This window comes from Capra hircus, chromosome 9 (genome assembly GCF_001704415.2).
Source record: "Capra hircus breed San Clemente chromosome 9, ASM170441v1, whole genome shotgun sequence".
Lineage (NCBI taxonomy): Eukaryota > Metazoa > Chordata > Mammalia > Artiodactyla > Bovidae > Capra > Capra hircus.
The window spans coordinates 27,889,509-27,914,241 of NC_030816.1; the positions used below are offsets into that span (position 1 = coordinate 27,889,509).

The following is a 24,733-nucleotide window of genomic DNA, read 5'->3' on the forward strand; positions in this document are numbered from 1 at the left end:
AATGCTGTTAAAGTGCTGCACCCAACATGCCAGCAAATTTGGAAAACTCAGTAGTGGCCAAAGGACTGGAAAAGGTCAATTTTCATTCCAATCCCAAAGAAGGGCAATGCCAAAGAATGTTCAAACTACCACACAGTTGCACTCATTTCACATGCTAACAATGTCATGCTCAAAATCCTCCAAGCTAGACTTCAACAGTATGTGAACTGATTACTTCCATATGTACAAGCTAGATTTAGAAAAGGCAGAGGAACCAGAGATCAAATTGCAACCATCCGCTGGATCATAGAAAAAGCAAGAGAATTCCAGAAGAACATGTAATTCTGATCCATTGACTACACTAAAGCCTTTGGCTGTGTAGATCACAACAAACTGTGGAAAATTCTGAAAGATGGGAATACCAGACCACTTTACCTGCCTCCTAAGAAATCTGTATGCAGGTCAAGAAGCAACAGTTAGAACCAGACATGAAATTATGGACTGGTTCCAAATTGGGAAAAGAGTACGTCAAGGCTGTATATTGTCACCCTGCTTATTTAACTTGTATGCAGAGTTCATCATGCAAAATACTGAGCTGGATGTAGCACAAGCTGGAATCAAGATTGCCGGGAGAAATATCAATAACCTCAGATGCAGATGACACCACTGTTATGGCAGAAAGCAAAGAGGAACTAAAGAGCCTCTTGATGAAGGTGAAAGAGGAGAGTGAAAAAGCTGGCTTAAAGCTCAACATTCAGAAAACAAAGATCATGGCATCCAGTCCCATCACTTCATGGCAAACAGATGGGAAAACAGTGGAAGCAGTAACAGACTATTTTCTTGGGTTTCAATATCACTGTAGATGGTAACTGCAGCCATGAAATTAAAATACCCTTTCTCTCTGGAAGAAAAGCTATGACCAACCTAGACAGCATATTAAAAAGCAGAGATGTTATTTTACCAACAAAGGTCCATACAACCAAAGCTATGGTTTTTCCAATAGTCACGTATAGATGTGAGAGTTGGACCATAAAGAAAGCTGAGCACCAAAGAATTGATGCTTTCAAACTGTTGTGTTGGGAAAGACTCTTGAGAGTCTTTTGGACTGCAAGGAGATCAAACCAGTCAATCATAAAGGAAATCAACCCTGGATATTCACTGGAAGGACTGATACTTTGACCACCTGAAATGAAGAGCTGACTCAGTGAAAAAGACCCTGATGCTGGGAAAGATAGAAGGCAGGAGGAGAAGGGGACAACAGAGGATGAGATGGTTGGATGGCATCACCAACTCAGTGGACATGAGTTTGAGCCTGCTCTGGGAGACAGTGAAGGACAGGGAAGCCTGGGATGCTGCAGTGCATGTGGTCTCAAAGAGTTGGACACAACCAAGTGACTGAACAGCAACAGTTGTGTCCAGTTCATTGCAACCCCATGGACTGTAGCCCAACAGGCTCCTCTATCCATGGGATTTCCTGGATACTGGAATGCTGGGGTGGGTTGCCATTTCCTTCTCCAGGGAATCTTCCCAACCCAGGGACCAAACCTGAGTCTCCCACATTGTAGACAGATTCTTTACCATCTAAGCCACCAGGGAAGCCCCACAATGGATATTATACAGCAATTTTTAAAAAACTTCATTATTGGCACATGCCTCAACATGGATGAATCTTGAACACAGGCTAAGTAAAAGTTACCAGAGATCATACATCATATGATTTCACTTATTGAAATGCCCAAAATAGACAAATCTATATAAAGACAAACAATGGATGAGTGGGAGGGGGTCATGGTGGGGGGAATGGGTACCACTATGGGAGCTCCCAGGATAAATGCGGAGTGACTACTAATGGGTAAAGGGTATCTTTTGGGGGGGGGTCACAAAAATGTTCCAGGATTAATTGTAGTGATGGTTGCACTGATTATACTAAAAACCATTTACTTATACACTTTAAGTAGCTTATAAATTGCATCTCAATAAAGCTGTTTTTAAAAATATATATATGCATATTTGAAAATACAATATTATTTTCAGTATTAAAAAAGCCAAATGACAATGAGGGGAAATAATTCCCACATTTATTATAAACAAATGTTGGATATCTTTTATTATTTAAATATTTTAAAAATTCTGATATTTCAATAGGAAAAAAAGCAAATACAATACAGGAAACAGGCCAAGGGCATGAGTAGGTAATTTAGAAAAAAATGTTTAATAACTATTTTTTAAACTACTGTAATCCAGTTGTGGGGCTTCCCAGTGGGACTAGTGGTAAAGAACCCGCCTGCCAATGGAGGAGACATAAGAGGCATGGGTTCAATCCCTGGGTTGGGAAGATCCCCTGGAGAGGGCATGGCAACCCATTCCAGGCAGTATTCTTGCCTGGAGAATCCCATGGACACAGGAGCCTGGTGGGCTACAGTCCATAGGTGTGCAAAGAGTCAGACACGACTGAAGCAATTCATCAATCAAATTATTATTCAAAGAAATGCAATCAGCATAAAAAATAAAGCAGCATTTTCTTAGCAATTTTAACAGATTTATCCAATATCCAGGATTGTTGGAAGCATTTGCAACAGGCTTTCTTGCTCTTTCAGTAGAAGCACGCAGGGTACAATTTTCCTGGAAAATTATAGGGTATATATATATCCAAAAGGTTTTTTTAACGTCTATTGTCTGTCCAAAGACCCCCAACTTCTAGTAATTTATTCTAAGGAGAGATACAGAGAAATTTTTCTATTCAAGATGTTTATAATCAGAAAAAAGAAGAAAAAAAATTTCTGGGAAGAAGTTTTTTAAATATGTGAATTTGAAAAATTAATGCATGATTTTGGCTAAAATATAATAGTAATTCTTCTGTTTATGGTATCAATACCATATGCATCATTTAATACCAAATGCATCATTTAAATACATTTCATGTGATAACTTCCCACTTGGAGGTAAGGAAGAGAAGGTGTTTTCCCCGCAAATAAAAGTATCTTCATTCTTTTTTTAAATTGAGATATGCTGTGCTGTGCTTAGTCACAGTCATGTCCGATTCTGTGACCCCATGGACTGTAGCCCGCCAGGCTCCTCTGTCCATGCGGATTCTCCAGGCAAGAATACTGGAGTGGGTTGCCATGCCCTCCTCCAGGGGATCTTCCCAACCCAGGGACTGAACCCAGGTGTCCCGCACTGCAGGCAGATTCTTTACCATCTGAGCCACCAGGGAAGCCCAAATTGAGATATAAATGATATATAATATTAGTTTCAGATATACAACATAAAACTAAAATCAGGAAAGAATGAGGAGACAATACTACAGATAGTACAGAAATGTAAAGGCCTATTAGGGAATTCTATGAATAATTGTAGGCCAGTTATGGTAGGCAGAATAATGGTTCCTTTCTCCCCAAATTAGTCTTTGGGCTCCCCATGTGGCTCAGCTGGTGAAGAATCCATTTGCAATGTGGGAAACCTGGGTTTGATCCCTGGGCTGGAAGATCCCTTGGAGAAGGGAAAGGCTACGCACTCCAGCATTCTGGCCTAGAGAATTCCATGGACTGTATAGTCCATGGGGCCGCAAAGATTCAGACATGACTGAGCAACTTTCACTATCACTATCACTATACAGCACAATGATTCGATATTTGTATATACTGTGAAATGATCAGCACAATAAGTCTAGTTAACATTTGTCACCATACAGAAAGTGTTACAGAATTTTTTCTCTTGTAATGAAAAATTTTAAGATCTGAAACGAATCACCAGTCCAGGTTCGATGCATGATACTGGATGTTTGGGACTGGTGCACTGGGACGACCCAGAGGGATGGTACAGGGAGGGAGGGGGGAGGGGGGTTCAGGATGGGGAACACGTGTATATGTATACCTGTGATGGATTCATGTTGATGTATGGCAAAACCAATACAATATTGTAAGTAATTAACCTCCAATTAAAATAAATAAGTTTATATTAAAAAAAGAAAAAAAAAGATGTGTTCTCTTAGCAATTTTCAAATAGGTAATGTAGTACTATCAACTATAACCACCATGTTGTACACTACATCTTCATGACCTATTTATTTTATAATTGAAAGTGTATACCTTTTGATGTCCTTCAACCATTTTGCTCACCTCCCATCCTCCACCCCCCGACCTCTGGCAGCCACCAATTTACAATGTGTATCTATAAATTTGTGTATTTTTTAAAAAATCTTCATCCTGATTCTTAAAGTCATATGCACTCATTGTTTTAAAATAACCAGAAAGTACAAATACAAAAATGATACAAAGTAATTTGCATTATAAAAATTATAAAATGCAAAAATGTACAGTACAACACAAAATAATACAAAAGTCATAACCTATTTCTTAGATGGGCAGCATTATGATAAACTCTAAGGATACACATGGGAAGGAGTCAGATGAATCCCTTCCTTCATGCTCTATCTAATATATTGGGGGGAAATAAATATTTAAAGGACAGTTTGTGTTTTGATCTGGGAGGTACAAAGTATTGACTTGGCCAAAAATTTCATTCATCCATTTTTTTCTGTAAGATGTTACAGAAAAAGCTGAATGAACTTTTTGGCAAAATCTCAATACTATAAGAAGAACTCATGGCAGAAGGGCAGGACCTAACCTAGTGAGGAAGGCCATGTGTCTGTAATTATTTCTAAACTGAAACTATAATGTTGAGTAAGAATCAGACCCTCAGCGCTGGAAGAGAGGCGGGAGCTGGGACAGTGTTATAGGATGAGGAAATAGTCTGTGTTAAGCCCCAGAGGAAAGAAAGAGCACAGTGAGCTCTAGCTACTGAATGCAGGATTAGAAGATGGAGGAGTTTGTAGGGAGATGGAGTAGGAAGGGGTAGAATAGTGCCAGAACTTTAGGGATAAGCAGAGGTTGAATCAAGAAAGATCTTATCAGCCACACTAAAGAGCTTATACCACATCATGAAGGACTGGGCAGCCAGTGAAAGGTTTTAAGCCCAAGAGTGAAAATGCTACTACTTCCCTTTAAGAAAGATCATTCAGACTGCAGTGCAGAGGAAAAACTGAGGAGCAGATTGTAGTAGAGCAGGCAAGAGATGGTGGCCTAACCCAGGGTAGTGACTGTGGGAATGGACAGAAGTGAGTGAATTAATCTAGGAGGACAGGGAGAGAGAAAAGTCAGAAGCAATGCCCACATCTTTAGTTTGATATGGTTGGTGGCCACATAAATAATAAGGCTGGTCGTGTAATCAGATTAGGGAGAAGTTCCTCACTTAGAATACGCTGCTGCCAAGATCATCCGTGATCTCCTGACCAAAGCCAGTGGTGACTATTACATCTTCATTGAATTAACCTAGAAGCAATATTTCTCATCATTTCTTTCTTCTTGCTCCTTTCTTCCTTTGTCTTCTGGGCCCTCACACTATTAAAGCTCATTCTGCTTCTACAATCCACATCTCTAATTACTAGAGTTGGAGGATCCCAGAGCTCACTCCTTGAGTACTCTTCTCTATCTGCCCTCATTTCTTGAGAGACTTCTCCAACCCAGTGGCTCTAAATACTTTCTAAATGCTGGCAATTCTTAAATTCATATTACTATTCCAGACCTTTTCCCTGAATTTCACACTTGTATAATCAACTGCTACTAAATATATCCAATTGGATGTCTGATAGCCAGTTCAGATTTAAAACTTCTGACCCAGGACTTCCCTGGTGGCTAAGACTCCACACTTCCAATGTAGGGGGCCTGAGTTTGATCCCTGGTCAGGGAACTAGAGTTTTGCCAAGAGAACGCATTGGTCATAGCAAACACCCTCTTCCAACAACACAAGAGAAGACTCCACACATGGACATCACCAGATGACCAACACCAAAATCAAATTGATTATATTCTTTGCAGCTGAATATGGAGAAGCTCTATACAGTCAGCAAAAATAAGACCAGGAGCAGACTGTGGCTCAGATCATGAACTCCTTATTGCCAAATTCAGACTTAAATTGAAGAAAGTGGGGAAAACCACTAAACCATTCAGGTATGACCTAAATCAAATCCCTTATGATTATACAGTGGAAGTGAGAAATAGATTTAAGGGACTAGATCTAATAGAGTGCCTGATGAACTATGGACGGAGGTTCATGACATCGTGCAGGAGACAGGGATCAAGACCATCCCCATGGAAAAGAAATGCAAAAACGCAAAATGGCTGTCTGAGGAGGCCTTACAAATAGCTGTGAAAAGAAGAGAAGTGAAAAGCAAAGGAGAAAAGAAAAGATATACCCATTTGAATGCAGAGTTCCAAAGAATAGCAAGGAGACTTAAGAAAGCCTTCCTCAGTGATCAATGCAAAGAAATAGAGGAAAACAATAGAATGAGAAAGAATAGAGATCTCTTCAAGAAAATTAGAGATACCAAGGGAACATTTCATGCAAAGAGGGGCTCAGTAAAGGACAGAAATGGTATGGACCTGACAGGAGCAGAAGATATTAAGAAAAGGTGGCAAGAATACACAGAAGAACTATACAAAAAAGATCTTCACGACGAAGATAATCACGAGGGTGTGATCACTCACCTGGAGCCAGATATCCTAGAATGTGAAGTCAAGTGGGCCTTAGGAAGCATCACTACGAACAAAGCTAGTGGAGGTGATGGAATCCCAGTCGAGTTATTTCAAATCCTGGAAGATGATGCTGTGAAAGTACTGCACTCAATATGTCAGCAAATTTGGAAAACTCAGTTGTGGCCACAGGAGTGGAAAAGGTCAGTTTTCATTCCAATCCCAAAGAAAGGCAATGCCAAAGAATGCTCAAAGTACCGCACAATTGCACTCATCTCACATGCTAACCAAGTAATGCTCAAAATTCTCCAAGCCAGGCTTCAATAGTACATGAACTCTGAACTTCCAGATGTTCAAGCTTGATTGAGAAAAGGCAGAGGAACCAGAGATCAAATTGCCAACATCTGCTGGATCATTGAAAAAGCAAGAGAGTTCCAGAAAAACATCTACTTCTGCTTTACTGACTATGCCAAAGCCTTTGACTCTGTGGATATCAACAAACTCTGGAAAATTTTTAAGAGATGGGAATACCAGACCACCTGACCTGCCTTCTGAGAAATCTGTATGCAGGTCAGGAATCAACAGTTAGAACTGGACATGGAACAACAGACTGGTTCCAAATAGGAAAAGGAGTACGTCAAGGCTGTATATTGTCACCCTGCTTATTTAACTTATATGCAGAATACATCATGAGAAACACTGGGCTGGAAGAAGCACAAGCTGGAATCAAGATTGCCGGGAGAAATATCCATAACCTCAGATATGCAGATGAAACCACCCTTATGGCAGAAAGTGAAGAGGAACTAAAAAGCCTCTTGATGAAAGTGAAAGAGGAGAGTGAAAAAGTTGGCTTAAAGCTCAACATTCAGAAAACGAAGATCATGGCATCTGGTCCCATCACTTCATGGGAAATAGATGGGGAAACAGTGGAACAGTGGCTGACTTATTTTGGGGGGCTCCAAAATCATTGCATGGCGATTGCAGTCATGAAATTAAAAGACCCTTACTCCTTGGAAGGAAAGTTGTGACCAACCTAGACAGCATATTTAAAAGCAGAAACATTACTTTGTCAACAAAGGTAGGTCTAGTCAAGGCTATGGTTTTTCCAGTGGTCATGTATGGATGTGAGAGTTGGATTATAAAGAAAGCTGAGTGCCAAAGAATTGATGCTTTTGAATTGTAATGTTGGAGAAGACTCTTGAGAGTCCCTTGGACTGCAAGGAGATCCAACCAGTCCATTCTAAAGGAGATCAGTCCTGGGTGTTCATTGGAAGGACTGATGTTGAAGCTGAAACTCCAATACTTTGGCCATGTAATTCAAAGAGCTGACTCATTGGAAAAGACCCTGATGCTGGGAAAGATTGAGGGCAGGAGGAGAAGGGGACGACAGATGATGAAATGGTTGGATGGCATCACCGACTCAATGCACATGAGTTTGGGTGAACTCTGGGAGCTGGTGATGGACAGGGAGGCCTGGTGTGCTGCAGTTCCTTGGGTCACAAAGAGTCAGACATGACTGAGTGACTGAACTGAACTGACCAGGGAACTAGATCCTACATGCCACAACTAAGAGTTAGAATGCAGGATCCCACATGCTGCAAGGAAGACTGAAGATCCCATGTGCCACAACTAAGACCCAGCACAGCCAAATAAATAAACAAAAGTATTTTCAAAAAATTCTGGTCCACCATCACCACTACCTTGCCCCAAATACACTCCTCCCACAGATTTCCCCTCTCAGTAAATGCCACATCTGTCCTTCCAACTGCCCTTTTTCTCACATCCAACAACCAACCTGTCAGCATACACAGTAGGCTTTTTCTTCTTCAAAATACACTCAGAATTTGACTACTTTTTACAACCTGGGATATACCTTTTTCCTCAAGGGAAAGGGCAGAAGTTCCAACAGGCCTGGTTGAAATTCACCAAGATTGTTAAGGCCCCAGCTGGCACTGGCACCCTGGTACTTCTGCCTACAGTTCATTGGCTAGAACAAGTTACATGGAGAAGCTCAATACCAATGAACTAAGTATTCTCACAGAAACTAGGGCATTACCAAGGGAAAGGAGGAAAGGATGAATTGTGGACAAATAATACAGTCTACTATAGATTACGATACACCATCAAGACCTTGTCTATATTACCATCTCTCATCTCAGACTGTGTTTCATAGTCTTCTACATAGTATATTAGTTTCTTAGTCCTTCCACAACAAAGTACTGCAAACTAGGTATTTTACAATCACAGATATTTATTACAGTTCTAGAGGCTAGAAGTCTAATATCGAGGTGTTGGCAGAGCTTCACTCCATTCAAAGCCTCTAAGTGGGGATCCATCGTTGCCTCTTCCAGCTTCTGGTAACACCAGGCACCACTTGGCTTGTGGTAGCTAATGCTAACATCTGCTTCCATTTTTACATGGCTGCCTTCTTCCCTCTGCCTGAAGACATCCCACAGTGTTAGACCTCAAAGGCCATGATTATCTGAGGACCAAAGGGCAGACTCTAGTGGGTTGAATTGTTTCCCCAAAAATATAATATTGAGGAGCTAAACTTCAATACCTATAAGTGTGACCTTATTTGGAAATAGGATCTTTTCAGATGTAATTGAGTTAAGATGAGGCCACAGTGAATAGGATGGGCCCTAATCCAATATGGCTGGCATCCTTTTAAGAGATTTAGGAACGCAGGAAGAAGATGGCTCACAATGGAGGCAGAGATGGGAGTGATGTGACTACAAGCCAAGTAACACTGAAAATTGCCAGCTTCTACCAGAAGCCGGGAAGAACAAGGGAATACTCTGCTCATGAGCACGTGACTTTTTCAAAATATTTGAAATGTTCAAATGCCAATGTATTAAAAAGACTCATTCTTTAAATTTAGACGGTTGTGGATCGACTTAAATATCTGAACCTAAAAAGAGCAGCTGTTATAACCAAACTTCAGAGTACAGAGGAAGATATTAACGACACAATGGAAAATGTAAGTTACTTTTAACTGTCTACCCTTTCCCTCTATGTTGTGCCCTTAATTTGTATCCTTTCAAGGTTTAAAAGCATCTCAGAATACCTTTTATAAAAATAGATTTGATTTTTCAGAAGCTATAATATTGGCACAATATCCTTGTAAACACTAAACAAAAGTTTTGAAACAAAGAAAGACAATAAATCAGAACAATTTAATAAGTATAATAAATAAACCCAAGTTTAGTTTTAAAAAATTGCAGCACCAAAGACATTACAGCCCTCAATTCTCTAACTATTCGTTCATTCCCTCCATCATTCAACCAGTTTTTAAAATAATTACGAAAATGACGGAATGTGGATGTGACGGTCATCAACTTATAATTGCCAAGTGCTAAAAGGGCCACCAGGACTTTTTAGCTGGAGGACTTAATCTATTCTGGGAAGTTTAGATTCACCTTTTAAAAAAAGAATAGAAATTAAACAACTAATGCCAGAATCATAAGTAGATATTATAATTCAAATAAAATGATCCTTAAGGATAGAGGTCATTTTGTTTTCCTGTACTGTGTAATCCCTAGATTTTAACTGGGGAACATAGCTGGGAATAGGTAACACGAATTGATACTGAAGAGGAGGAAAGGTGGGCCTGATGCACACAGAGGCTCTGTACTGAGCCTCTTCTTCTAGGTAATCACTAAAGGAAAATTTTAAAGTATTCAGAAAACCTGGAGGTTCTTCCAGCCTGTAGTCCCCGGGGTCTCGGCATCAGGGAAAGGACGATGGCATGGAGGAGGATCCAAGCCAGGATAGGGCAGCTCCGGGCACCGCGGCAGCTCCGAGCATGGTGGGCGGCAGGCCACTGTGGCTAGTTCTCAAGTTCTCGCGGAAAAGAATGAGAATGAGCCCGAGAGGCCCTGGGAGAGTGAACCGCAGAAGAAGAGGGCGCTAGCGAGGGAGAGGGCTAGTGGAGGGTAGCTTCACAAGGAGAAGCCAAATGGGCTTAATCTTTCTCCTCTTTTGGTTCAGCCACCCAAAGGTAAGCATCCAGTCTTTTGGCTGAGGTCTTCTGAAGAGGCAGCAGCTAAGTGAAGTGGGGTGCAGCCCTGGCCACTAGAACCTCCTCTTAAAGAGTCTCAGCCAATCCTGTCTTCTGCTCTCCATTCCTGCTCTTCAGAGGTGCCTGCTGTCAGGTCCTGAGCCTTTCTGGAACTGTGCAGTGACTTGACTTGCTTCTTCTTGTCCTCAACCCATCCTCCATCACCCTCCCTGCCACCACAGACACTGAGCTTTCACTTTCCTCTGACCTCAGTTACCACTAGTCCACCTGCTTTTTAGTTTACAGAAGTATGTAGCGGCAACTGCCTAGCTGTCAGCTCTTCTGGTCTCTTCTCCCCTGTTTCTCTGTCCATCTCTCATGAAATGAACTCTGCTGTGATTTCCACAAGGTTTTAGGAAATCAGCAAACCCAAATGCGTGTGTTCCGTCTGCCTTGTTTAACCAGAGGCAGTCCTGATAGTTTTTAAGGCTGTGATATCAAATTCATTTGGAAGCTCATCTTCTCATTGCCCCAACAGATACGTGGCCCAGAGAACTTGAGACGGGAGCATGGTCGGCTATCCAAACACTTTCCCCAAGTTTGGACAGGAAATAGGGATGGTGAGGAAAAAGCAGCTGCTTCCTGACTTAACTGTGTACCAAGGGAAAGGCTACCCACTCCAGTAATCTGGTCTGGAGAATTCCAAGGACTGTATAATCTGGGGGGTTGCAAAGAGTCAGACACAACAGAGTGACTTTCACTTTCAGTCCCTAGCTCATTGTCTGTTGATTCATGGAAAAGGGTACCCAGTGTACCCGCTGACAAAGTTCTCAGTCTCCTGCAGCTCGCGTAAGCATTGACAGTTTCCTTCAAGTTTAGCTTCTTGCAGCCTACATCTGGGGACATCCATGCAGGATCCCCACAACCAGCATGCCTCTTTGCTCTCTGATGCTGCAACAGTAGTTCTTAACTTCTTTGGAGGTGATGAATGGAAGATTACTGAGGGAGACTTTATATTTAAGAAAAATGAAAGAGCTAAGTCAGTACAAATGTGCCTATGGCATCTTACTATTTTAAAACTTAGGTAAATTAACTAAAGGAACTATTTTAAAACCTTTTCAATAAGAATTTTTCAGACTTTCCTGAAATAGATAATAGAAAACCCTTTATCCACCTTATGCTCATTTTACCCTACAAGAGAAAATACTTGGTAAAATTTAAACAAGGTCTTAAAACAGAAATGAAAACTATTTATCTAAGTAAATGTTGGATAGTGCTGCTGGTGCTGCTAAGTCGCTTCAGTCGTGTCCAACTCTGTGCAACCCCATAGATGGCAGCCCACCAGGTTCCCCCATCCCTGGGGTTCTCCAGGCAAGAACACTGGAGTGGGTTGCCATTTCCTTCTCCAAAGCATGAAAGTGCAGATGGCTGCAATTAAGAAAAAAAAAAATCCTGCCTTAATTATTTCTTAAATAGTAGAGCATGGTCAAATAGCAAATGAAATAATAATGTGAATTTCAGCAAAACTTATGCCCACATGTTTAATGTTTGTTATTAACAGGATGAGCTGTTCCGTACTCTTGCATCTTATAAACTTATTGCACCAAGATATAGATGGCAGAGAAGCAGATGGGGACGTACATGTCCTGTGACTTTAAAGGAAGGTAACATTTTTCAAGGATTGCCAGATTTTTCTGTGAGGTAGGTAAGATTTTCAGAATTTAATTTTAAAACTTGCCCATACTTCTTTTCAGTTGTTTATGATAATGACATATTTTTAGTTTTCTAGGTAAAATGTACTGTCTTTCATCAGAAGAAGCATTAAAAACATTTCTATTGAACCCACGTCCCTATCTTCTTCCACCTATGCCAGCACCACCATTTAAAGTATTCATATTTGGACCTCAGTCTTCAGGGAAAACAACACTTAGCAATTTGCTTGCAAAACATTACAAAGGAAAGGTAACTACTTAGCTGATTTAATTTGCATTTCCCTATGGCTAATGAGGTCCAACATTTTTTATATGTTATTCATGTATTCTCTTTTAGAAGTATTTGTTCAAGCTTCTTGCTCATTCTTAAATTTTTTGCCTCATTATTGGCAGGAGTTCCTTATGTTGTATATATACAAATTTTTTGTTATAGACATTATAAACATCTTCTACTATTCTGCTTTGCCTTTTTACTTCTTAAATGAAAAATATACCATAATATATTCATTGAAAGTAAGTCATTAAGTCCTGCCTAACTAAAGAAGATGGGAATTAGGCTTCACCTTCTGAAAAAAAGAGTATTAAAGGATTTGTGGATATGTTTTAAAATCATCACAGTATGTGTCAGACAAAAGAATTATAATTTTAAAATGTAAAGCATTTTTACAAATCAATATTTAAAAGCCTCAGTAGAAAAAGATAGCAAACAGGCAATTCATGAAATAATGGATTCAAATAGCCATTACACATGAGAAAAGGATTATAATCAGGGAGAGGCCAAAACACCCAGAAATATATTATGTCAACCTCACTGTTGAAAAATCACCCAATGCTGATGTGTGGCTAAGATTAGGAAAGTACATTCTCATACATTGCTGGTTAGAGTGTAACCATTCTGGATAGCTATTGGACATATCTATAAAAGTCTAAAATCTGTGCATATCCTTTGAACTATAGGTTTTTCTTGAAGAAACTGTCAAAAATATATACATAGCCATAGCGTAGTTTATAATAGCAAAATCATGTATATCTGAATATGTATTATTGGTACTTTAAGTTGTAATATTTTTATCTAATATAATACTTACATCCATTAAAAATGATAGGGCATATATTCATGCATATTTAATGAATCTAGAAGAATGATATTGATGAACCTATTTGCAGGGCAGGAATAGAGATGCAGATATAAAGACAAGACTCTGGACACAGCAGGGAAAGCAGAGGGTGGGACAAATTGAGAGAGCAGCAGTGAAACATGTACATTACCATAAGGAAACTAGTAGCTAATGGGAAGTTCTGTATAACACAGGGAGCTCAGTGTGGTTCTCTGTGACAATCTAGAGGGGCAGGATGGGGTGGGGGGTGGTAGGGAGGTTCAAGAGGGAGGGGACATATGTATATTCAATGGCTGATTCACATAGTTGTGTGGTGAAAGTCAATACAATATTGTATTAATAAAGCAATTATTCCCCAGTTTAAAATAAAATTTTAAAATATTAATGGATTAATTTAACTGTGTGAATTGGATGGTATATCTCAATAAAGCCGTATTTTTAAGTTAAAAAACAATGGTATGAAAAAAGTGATGATGTATATGTATTTTTATTGGCATAAAATAAAATAATACAAGCATATTGAAGGAAAAACAAAATGGAATCTAGAAGTATGAAAATATTATTTAAACTTAAAAGGCATATATAGAAATCTAACATCCCAATAGTCAGTATTAAATACAGTATCTACCAAAGGACTTATATTCAAAAATATGTAGAATTCTAACCTAGTTTTTTGAAAGTTGAACATATGCTTAAAAACATATGGGTAAATGAACTACCAATACACTCAAAAAATGGTTAGTGATTAAGGATAGTCAATGGAGAAGACAATGGCACCCCACTCCAGTACTCCTGCCTGGAAAATCCCATGGACGAAGGAGCCTGGTGGGCTGCAGTTCATGGGGTCGCTAAGAGTCGGACACAACTGAGTGACTTCACTTTCACTTTTCACTTTCATGCATTGGAGAAGGAAATGGCAACCCACTCCAGTGTTCTTGCCTGGAGAATCCCAGGGACAGGGAAGCCTGGTGGACTGCTGTCTATGGGGTTGCACAGAGTCGGATACGATTGAAGCGACTTAGCTGCAGCAGCAGCAGCAGAGATAATTAAATTCACAATACAATGAGATTTCTCACCAACTAGGGTGGCTAAAGTGTAAAAGATTCACAAAATCCAGTGCTAATGATGAGGTAGAATAACTGCAATTTTAATACTTTGCTGCCAGGAATATAAACTAGTTTCAACCACTCTGGAAACAGTTCAGTGGTTTAGTATAAAGTCAAACATACACTTATCATATGACCCAGTAATTCTACTCCTTGCTGTTTATCCAACAGAAATGAAAACATAGGTCCACAAAAAGACTTTCTCGCAAGTGTTTATTGTTTCTTTATTTATAACAGCCCAAACTAGAAACAACCCAAACGTCCATGATGAATGAATTAAAAAACTATATATTCATACAATGATACTGCTCAAAAATACAAAGGAATAGATTACTGAGATATATAGTTATATTGTTGAATCTCAAAAACATTATGCTAAGGGAGAAAAGCTTGGGGAAGATTATATACTGTTTGATTCCATTTATATGAAATTCTAGAAAAGGCAAAACTTATCTGTATTTGATGGAAAACAAAGTGGTTGCTAAGGGCCAAGCACTGACTATAAAGGACAATGAAGAGACTTTAGGGGTGATAAAAATGTTCTATATTTTTATTGTAGTCATTTTTATGTACATATTTGTAAAAACTCTTCAAACTCTGTACTTAAAATGGGTGCCTTTTATTGTATGTAGACTATAAATAAAATGTTGATGTTTAAAATATATATGTAACTTGAATACATATTACATGATCATACATATATAATATATATACTAGCTTTTAAAAATCAGTGAACTCTGAAAATAACATACCTCAAGCAGCATTAAGATTTTTGAGATACATAGGTATAGCTGTAGAAATAGATGTTGATGAACAATGTGCTTAGTTTTCAGAGTAACTTGTGCTTATATTGGTTTTCTCAAATATTCTTTGCAGGTAGTTGACTATGATAAAGTGATTCAACCACGTTTTGATAAAGCCCTTGAAATGTTAACCAGAAACACTATAGCTGAGGCCACTGAAGCAGCCATTAAAGTTGTCAAAGAGCGGCTTCTCTTAGAACTACAAGCTAAAAATGGTGAACTATTTTTTAACTGTGTGTTTTAACAGTAGTTAAGCCTGGCTACCTGAGGGCACAGTCTTGGTTGGTTTGTCTTGATATCCCTGGCATCTTGCACACTGCAGCCTCAGAATAAGTGGTTGAAGAAATGAATAAACCCGAGTCATACACTGAGAAAACGATTCCAACTCTGGATTTCTAAGGGAAGGAATCATAAAGAGTTTTCAAACTTAGATTTCTTTTCTTTTATGGATCTGCTTCCTGGGCAGAATTTACGCCTTTATTTACACCAGGGGCAATGACAACAACACTTTGTCTGACTCATGGAGTTTGTGTTATTGCTGCTGCTGCTGTTCTAGGCCTCTGTGTCCGCCTTGATTGTAAGTCAGTGTTTTTATTTGGGGGAATATTATTTTCAAATTCAAAACGTTACAAATGAAAAAGTCATCGATGAGGCGACAGAAGCACAAGAGGTTAAATGGCTTCCTGAAATTCATCCAGATGGTGGCAAAGCTAAGACTTGAACATCCTCTGTTTGTCAGAATCTGCTATCAGGATTTCACTAATGTTTTACATACACTGGAAAGCTTCCCATCATTTCCTATGCTTGAAACTATTTAAAGATCAAGGAAATTACTTCTTCTTACATGGCAATATAGAGCTTTTGCTAGGAAAGAACACAGGTTTTGCCTAATAAATCTGCCTCTCTTCTTTCTCATTAACCTATAATCAAGTAAGAAAGTACAACCTGGTGCCTGAGAGATTACAAAAAACAACCACAAAAAGACCAGCATTGAAATAATATCCCGTCCTAATGAGCATGGATCAGTGGTAAAGAATCCCCGTGGAATGCAGGAAATACAGGCGACACAGGTTCAGTCCCTGCATTTGGAAGATGCCCTGGGATAGGAAACGGCAACAAACTCCAGTATTCTTACCTGGGTAATCCCATGGACAGAGGAAACTGGTGGGCTACAGTCCATAGGGTCACAAAGAGTCAGACACAACTGAGCGACTGAGCACCGATAATAAAGAATGAATTTATGTGTTTACCATACTATCTTCAGAACTAAGACCAAAATTAAAGAATACTCTTGGACAATTAATAAATATGTGAGATATCTGGAAATGTTGACCCAAACTTCTAAGATGGCTTGTCATTCAATTTCAAATAACAAAAATGAGTAATTGATTCAAAAGTGAATTTTTGAATTCAAAATTGAATATTTTGAAATGAACTCAAAATTTGTTAAAAATGAATAATTTTTAAATTAAAAATGAATTCATGCAAAAATGAATAATTCTTTCAACAAACACTTGAGCACCTTCTTGCGTTAGATATTGTTCTAAACATTGAGCTACAGAGGTGAACAAGACACTTGAAGCTCCTGTCCTTGAGGTGAAAGTGAAGTGAAAATCGCCCAGTCGTGTCCGACTCTTTGCAACCCCAAGGACAATCCATGGAATTCTCCAGGCCAGAACACTGGACTGGATAGCCTTTCCCTTGTTGTCTGTCCAGGAGATCTTCCCAACCCAGGGATTGAACCCAGGTCTCCCGCATTGCAGGCAAATTCTTTACCAGCTGAGCCACCAGGGAAGTGGGTGTGTGTGCCCAGTCCTGTCTGACTCTTTGCAACCCCATGGATTGTAGCCTGACAGGCTCCCCTGTCCATGGGATTTTCCAGGCAAGAATACTGGAGTGGGTTGCCATTCCCTTCTCCAGGAGACCTTCCCAACTCAGAGATCAAACCCAGGTTTCCTGCATTGCAGGAAGATTCTTTACCATCTGAGCCACCAGGGAAGCCCCCAGACAATAAGATTAACCCTTCTTAAAATTTTAAAAATTGGATTTTTTTTGGCCAGGGATTTTACTCCAACATATTTTTTAAGAAATTTTGTCAGTGGAGAGTACTGAGGCTTTTTAACATAAAAAGTGATATAATATAATAATACAAAAGATGGCAGCTAACATGGACCAGGCTTCCAGTGTGCCAAGCCTTTTCTATGTTTCTTGTTGACACCCATTATCTTATTTGATGTTGCAACTATGTTTTTAGTTTAACGATCCTCATTTTGCCCAGTAATAATTGAGACAGGAAGATCAAATGATTCAAACTGAGACAGGGAAAGCAAATGATTCACAAAAGGCACATTGGCTCAGTTAGAACCCACATGCCCAAGGTGGTCTACCTGCCCCCCAGCTACCTTTTGCTGCTGCTGCTGCTGCTAAGTCTCTTCAGTCGTGTCCGACTCTGGGCAACCCCATAGACGGCAGCCCACCAGGCTCCCCCGTCCCTGGGATTTTCCAGGCAAGAACCCCGGAGTGGGTTGCCAATTTCCTTCTCCACTGCATGAAAGTGAACAGTGAAAGTGAAGTCCCTCAGTCGTGTCTGACTCTGTGAAACCCCATGGGTTGCAGCCCACTAGGCTTCTCCGTCCATGGGACTTTCCAGGCAAGAGTACCGGAGTGGGGTGCCATTTCCTTCTCTAACACAGTCAATTACTATCTTACAGCTCAGTCAACTTCAAAAGACCTTCAAGGAGAATCTGAAAGGAGGGAAAGTGAAGTCCCAACTGATACATATAAAAGTGCAGAAGAATTGCAGTCGTCACTTGATGAAGATGGTAAAGAAAATGTTGCTAATGTTATTGGCCAAATCTTTCCTAGTATAAACAGATCAGCTGATAGAGTGTATTATTCTTTCACTGCAGTGTTCACTTTTGAGTCCCAAAGAGAAAGCTCTTTAGAAGATAATGACAAAGCCAAAATGAAGTCAGATGATAAAGATGGTAACAAAATGAGCTGCTAATGCCATGCGTGTGGATCTTATTTCCATTTTTCATATGTTATCATGTTTATATTGAAGCTTGAACCTATCCTCCCCTCACCCTCAAATTAGGAGTAAAAGAGTTAAGTTTTCCTCTTACAGATTTAAACTGACCAGCTGTAGAACAGAAATAGATCTACTAGAATGAAGAAAACAGAACACAAGTCTAATACTATTGGAATGCTCTCCAAAGTTTTTTGCATCTTTCCAAACATGATACAATCATTATTGTACAATAATAAATTCTTTCTTAAAAGCTCTCTGCTTCCTTTAACAGATTGGAATCAGAGCATCATAAACCCAGAGTTGTAGCTATGAAATGTTTATCATTTAGTGCTATTTACCACTCCAGTATTCTTGACTAGAGAATTTAATGGACAGAGGAGCCTCACAGGCTAATTGTCCATGGGGTCACAAAGAGTCAGACATGACTTATCAACTAACACTTTCACTTTACACTTCTAAAACTTTTCCATTTATATTTTAACATAATCAAGAGCATACAAAGTAAACTACTTTTATTTTTTATTTGTGTTACATTTAATTATATAATTTCATCAAAAAATAATTTAACCATCATTTTAAATTACTGCATGATTTCTTTATTTAGAAGTATTACTTTTAACTAGTTCATTACATTGAAAAGATATTTTTGCTACTAAAAAATTCAATGAATTTTTTTCCATTGAATTTTTTACATAAAGTTTTGCCTGTATGTTGACACAAATGAAGTTTAATGAGTAAGAAGTAATAGAGAGTCAAATTGCTTTGCATAAAGTTTCAATTTATGTTCCCATCAGGAATACGCAAACTATGTGTTCTAGTTTCCTCAGTATTTTCTTTTTAAATATTATTTTAATTTTTATTTGACTATTTCTGAAGTTTAGTGTTATAATGCTGTGTTAGCCATTTATATTTCTTCTTTTCTGAGGTGACCATTTTTGTCTTTTGCCCATTTTTCTAAGTTGTTGTATCAATTATATGGTTTTAATATAAATTTTCTGTATTAGTCACTTATTTTTCATATTTTTTTCCAAATTGAGTGATTTGTCTTTTAAGCCACCTTGCTGACTTTGAGGTAGCAGAATTTTTAACATTTTCATAGTCAAATAATTACTTTCCATTTGTTAATTTCTTCCATTTACTTTCCAGCTTAAAAGTCTTCCTCTCAACCAGAGATTTCACATATACTTTTTTAAGTTGGCGCTGCCTTTTTGTATTTAGCTTTCAATTCCATCTACAGTTTGTTGTGTCGTATAATGTAGGGCTGATCTTTTTTATTTGGTTCCTCCTCCTGATTCAGATTTGGAGAAGGAAATGGCAACCCACTCCAGTGTTCTTGCCTGGAGAATCCCAAGGACAGGGGAGCCTGGTGGGCTGCCGCCTCTGGGGTCGCACAGAGTCGGACACGACTGAAGCAACTTAGCAGCAGCAGCAGCCTGATTCAGACAGATGTGTCTTTGCCTTGTGTTTATTTCAAGCTGAGTAGGAATTGAACTGGGCACTGGCAGAATCATATATGGCATTCCTCCTTTCCCAGCCTACATACGCACGCACACACACACACACACTTCACAGAAGGACCTGGACATTAAAATTTTTGCCAAGTGGCATCTGGGAACCCCATCTCTGCTCCTGCAGAGTTCCCAGCACCAATATGTACACAGAGAGGCCCTCCCCCATACTATCTGTTCCCTCTTTAGGGGAAGCCTTACAGTGTAGCAACATCATCAGTACCTCTACTCACTGCCAGAGGATCACCAGCACTGCCAGTGTGCCCTGGTAAAAGACAGCATCTCTCCCCCATGTGTCCGAGATAAGCACAGCTTTTACCTCTGGGAGCCAAAGAGTCTGTTGTGACACCAGGAAGGGAAAATTTTATTTTTTCCCAATTTACATCCATTGGCATCATATGAAACTGAAATTACTCCTAGTTTTGTTATCTGTATTTTCTACTGCTGATAAATATGTCTACCTATTTGATTATTATGGGTGTTATTTTAATTTTTTAAGAAATTAGGAGCATTGAGTCCTAGGTCCCTGGGCCCATACCACAATCTTCCTTAGGAATCACCTACAGTTTAAGTACTGTTCTTTATGTGTTTAATAGAGTTTTATTTTCAGGTGAAAAAGAAATAAGTGAAATGGTTACACTTCAAAGAAGTCAGCAAGACTCTAGTCGAGATCTAAAGAAGGATTCCAAAAAAGGTAAATTATTACTAGGGTTATTTGGTTCTCTTCAGTTCAGTTCAGTTCATTTCAGTCACTCAGTCGTATTCCAACTGTTTGCAACGCCATGAGTCGCAGCACACCAGGCCTCCCAGTCTATCAGCACCTCCTGGAGTTTACCCAAACTCATGTCCATCGAGTCGGTGATGCCATCCAGCCATCTCATCCTCTGTCATCCCCTTATCCTCCTGCTCCCAATCCCTCCCAGCACCAGGGTCTTCTCCAATGAGTCAACTCTTCGAATCAGGTGGCGAAACTATTGGAGTTTCAGCTTCAAAATCAGTCCTTCCAATGTACACCGAGGACTGATCTCCTTTAGGATGGACTGGTTGGATCTCCTTGCAGTCCAAAGGACTTTCAAGAGTCTTCTCCAACACCACAATTCAAAAGCATCAATTCTTCGGCATTCAGCTTTCTTTTCAGTACAACTCTCACATCCATACATGACCACTGGAAAAACCATAGCCTTGACCTTTGTTGGCGAAGTAATGTCTCTACTTTTTAATATGCTATCTAGGTTGGTCATAACTTTCCTTCCAAGGAGTAAGCGTCTTTTAATTGGTTCTCTTAGACTGTGGTAAAAATCACAAATACTTCCTTCAGAATTTTGAAGGATAACCATGTACTTTTTTACTTTAAAATCTTATTAATATCCACTTACTCTATCTTAAGTGAAAGTCGCTCAGTCATGTCCAACTCTTTGCGCCCCCCTCCCCCCCGCCATGGACTATAGAGTCCATGGAATTCTCTAGGCCAGAATACTGGAGTGGGTAGCCCTTCCCTTCTCCAGGGGATCTTCCCAACCCAGGGATCAAACCCAGGTCTCCCACATTACAGGCAGATTCTTTAGCAGCTGAGCCACAAGGGAAGCCCAAGAATACTGGAGTGGGTAGCCTATCCTTTCTCCAGGGGATCTTCCCAACCAGGAATCAAACCGGGGTCTTCTGCTTGCAGGCGGATTCTTTACCAACTGAGCTATCAGGGAAACCTTTACTCTGTCTTAAAGACTACTATAATCTGAACAGTTGGACATGCAGGAACACAGACAGAAGAACATGTGATATACTGTTTTCATGAACAAGAAAATTGGAAAGATAGGATATCTGTCTTTCTGTTCTGTCATTCCTGGCATGTGGCTACCTTATAACATTTCACAAGACAGCTGCTAGTGTGCCAGTTATTACATCAGTGGGCAAGAAGAGGAAAAAGGCAAGAGACAAAAAAAATAGCACTCCATCCAGCTGAGTTCAGTCAGTTCAGTTCAGTTCAGTCACTCAGTCATGTCCGACTCTTTGCAACCCTATGAACTGCAGCACGCCATGCCTCCCTGTCCATCACCAACTCCCAGAGTCCACCCAAACCCATGTCCATTGAGTTGGTGATGCCATCCAACCATCTCATCCTCTGTCATCCCCTTCTTCTCCTGCCCTCAATCTTTCCCAGCATCAGGGTCTTTTCCAATGAGTTTGCTCTTCACATCAGGTGACCAAAGTATTGGAGTTTCAGCTTCAGCATCAGTCCTACCAATGAACACCTAGGACTGATCTCCTTTAGGATGGACTGGTTGGATCTCCTTGCAGTCCAAGGGACTCTCAAGAGTCTTCTCCAACACCACAGTTCAAAAAGCAGCAATTCTTCAGTTTTCTTCACAGTCCAACTCTCACATCCATACATGACTACTGGAAAAACCATAGCCTTGACTAGACGGACCTTTGTTGGCAAAGTAATATCTCTGCTTTTCAATATGCTATCTAGGTTGATCATAACTTTCTTTCCAAGGAGTAAGTGTCTTTTAATTTCATGACTGCAGTCACCATCTTCAGTGATTTTGGAGCCCCAAAAAATGAAGTCTGACACTGTTTCCCCATCTATTTCCCATGAAGTGATGGGACCAGATGCCATGTTCTTCGTTTTCTGAATGTTGAGCTTTAAGCCAACTTTTTCACTCTCCTCTTTCATTTTCATCAAGAGGCTTTTGAGTTCCTCTTTGCTTTCTGCCATAAGGGTGGTGTCATCTGCATATCTGAGGTTATTGATATTTCTCCTGGCAATCTTGATTCCAGCTTGTGCTTCTTCCAGCCCAGCGTTTCTCATGATGTACTCTGCATATAAGTTAAATAAGCAGGGTGACAATATACAGCCTCGATGCACCCCTTTTCCTATTTGGAACCAGTCTGTTGTTCCATGTCCAGTTCTAACTGTGGCTTCCTGACCTGCATATAGGTTTCTCAAGAGGCAGGTCAGGTGGTCTGGTATTCCCATCTCTCTCAGAATTTTCCACAGTTTATTGTGATCCACACAGTCAAAGGCTTTGGCATAGTCAATAAAGCAGAAATAGATGTTTTTCTGGAACTCTCTTGCTTTTTCCATGATCCAGCGGACGTTGGCAATTTGATCTCTGGTTCCTCTGCCTTTTCTAAAACCAGCTTGGACATCTAGAAGTTCACGGTTCACGTACTGCAGAAGCCTGGCTTGGAGAATTTTGAGCATTACTTTACTAGCATGTGAGATGAGTGCAATTGTGCGGTAGTTTGAGCATTCTTTGTCATTGCCTTTCTTTGGGATTGGAATGAAAACTGACCTTTCCCAGTCCTGTGGCCACTGCTGAGTTATTCCTCTTTAAAGAGAAAGCAAGACTCATCCCCCAAAAATTCTTCTTGCATTTTATCTACCAGTGAAGCTATCGATATAAGGGAAGTTAGGAGATGTAGTGTTTTTAAACAGCTAGGCACATTGCTGACCCTAACAAAATCAGCATTCTATTACTAAGGGAAAGGAGAACTGGATATTGTATAGGCAAGTAGTATCTTCTGGCACATTTAGTATTTTTGCCTGGCTATTTCTGCTTCCTCATGTCCCCTTTCCCAGGCTATGGGAAGATCTTGTGTTCTTACCTCTGACTATCCAGGAATTGCTGGGTTTCTGTATCTCTGAGAACAGACTTCTCACTTCATGACGGGGAGGGCAGCAAGCAGCTGCTCCTCAAAAGTCCTTTGGGATTTTTTCTGGGAGAGGACCAATTAGGCTCTGGCAGGAGACCCTGATGGATGGAGCTCAGAAAGCACTACTGGAAAGCCCGAGGTAGAATAGTCTGGTGGAGCTGCCAATCTCATGTCCTGTTAGACATGTGGATGAATGTTTGTATCATGGTGCAACCTATAAGCCAGCTCAGCTATGTAAGAAAACATTCAGCACACAGTGAGGCAGGAATCAAGGCTAACACCTGAAAAACCAGCCTATGCCACCTTTTTCTCCCAGTCTAGCCCACCTCTTCTCCTTTTATTGTCCCATGTAGTCTCATGGGACAATAATTTATAATTCAGGGCTTCCCTGGTGGCTCAGTGGTAAAGAACCCTTCTGCAAGTGCAGGAGACATGGGTTCAATCTCTGGTCTGGGAAGATCCCACATGCCACAGAGCCTGTGCACCACAACTATTGAACCTGTGCTCTAGAGCCCGGGAGGTGCAATTAATGAGCTCACGTGCTGCAGCTACTGAAGCCCACATGCCTAGAACCCATGCTCCACAACAAGAGAAGTCTTCAAAACCAGAGAAAAGCCCCCACCAGCACTCTTCCCCAACTAAAGAAAAGCCCACACAGCAACGAAGATCCAGCACAGCCAACAATGAGTAATAGAAACAGTTATTAATTGAAAGTATTTATTTTGTTTTCTGACTCATTTTTTAGTTGCCTGTCTTTTAGCTTGACTCCTGGAAGCCTTTGGTTCCTACCTCTTCTCCCTGGTTTTCTGAGTTTTTACTCCTGCCTGACATGAGTTTTTTTTTCTTGCCTCATATGCTTTCATTCTGATGCACTGGCTTTAAGCCACTATTCTACTATTTTGCGATTCCAGACTTATTTCCTCCCTAGTCTATCTCTCCCTTTCTCTGGCATGTTCAGCAGTAACACAAAGGGTGCCTCCTTGGGTTAGGTATTTACGATCATGTTCTGTTGCAAATAACAATTGTCTACTAAAATTATTAATGGCATTAATTTATTGATTTATTTTACTTTAGATGTAACAGACTATGAGATAGAAGAGGTAACTGCTGATCATCCAGAAGTTCTTTCCATGATAAATGAGACAGTAAAAATGGCAAAGGATATGAACTTTGAACAGCCACATGAAAAAATTGCTGAGATCTTAGGTGAAGTTCTCCAAGAGGTAAGAAATCCAGAATCTTTATTTTTATCTCTGATTTCACAGTATCTGAGAAAATGTTAACCTGGT

At 40.0% G+C, this 24,733-nt stretch overlaps 1 protein-coding gene across 1 annotated transcript in view; it reads left to right on the forward strand.

Annotated features, from left to right (window-relative positions):
- Positions 1-24,733, forward strand: part of AK9 (adenylate kinase 9) — a 121,361-nt gene that overhangs the window by 29,051 nt on the left and 67,577 nt on the right. Inside the window, exons 10-15 of the mRNA XM_018053513.1 lie at positions 9,391-9,489; positions 12,071-12,210; positions 12,291-12,471; positions 15,322-15,463; positions 20,398-20,481; positions 24,519-24,667. Coding sequence (XP_017909002.1) covers positions 9,391-9,489; positions 12,071-12,210; positions 12,291-12,471; positions 15,322-15,463; positions 20,398-20,481; positions 24,519-24,667 — 795 coding nt within the window. The remainder of the gene's footprint in view (positions 1-9,390; positions 9,490-12,070; positions 12,211-12,290; positions 12,472-15,321; positions 15,464-20,397; positions 20,482-24,518; positions 24,668-24,733) is intronic.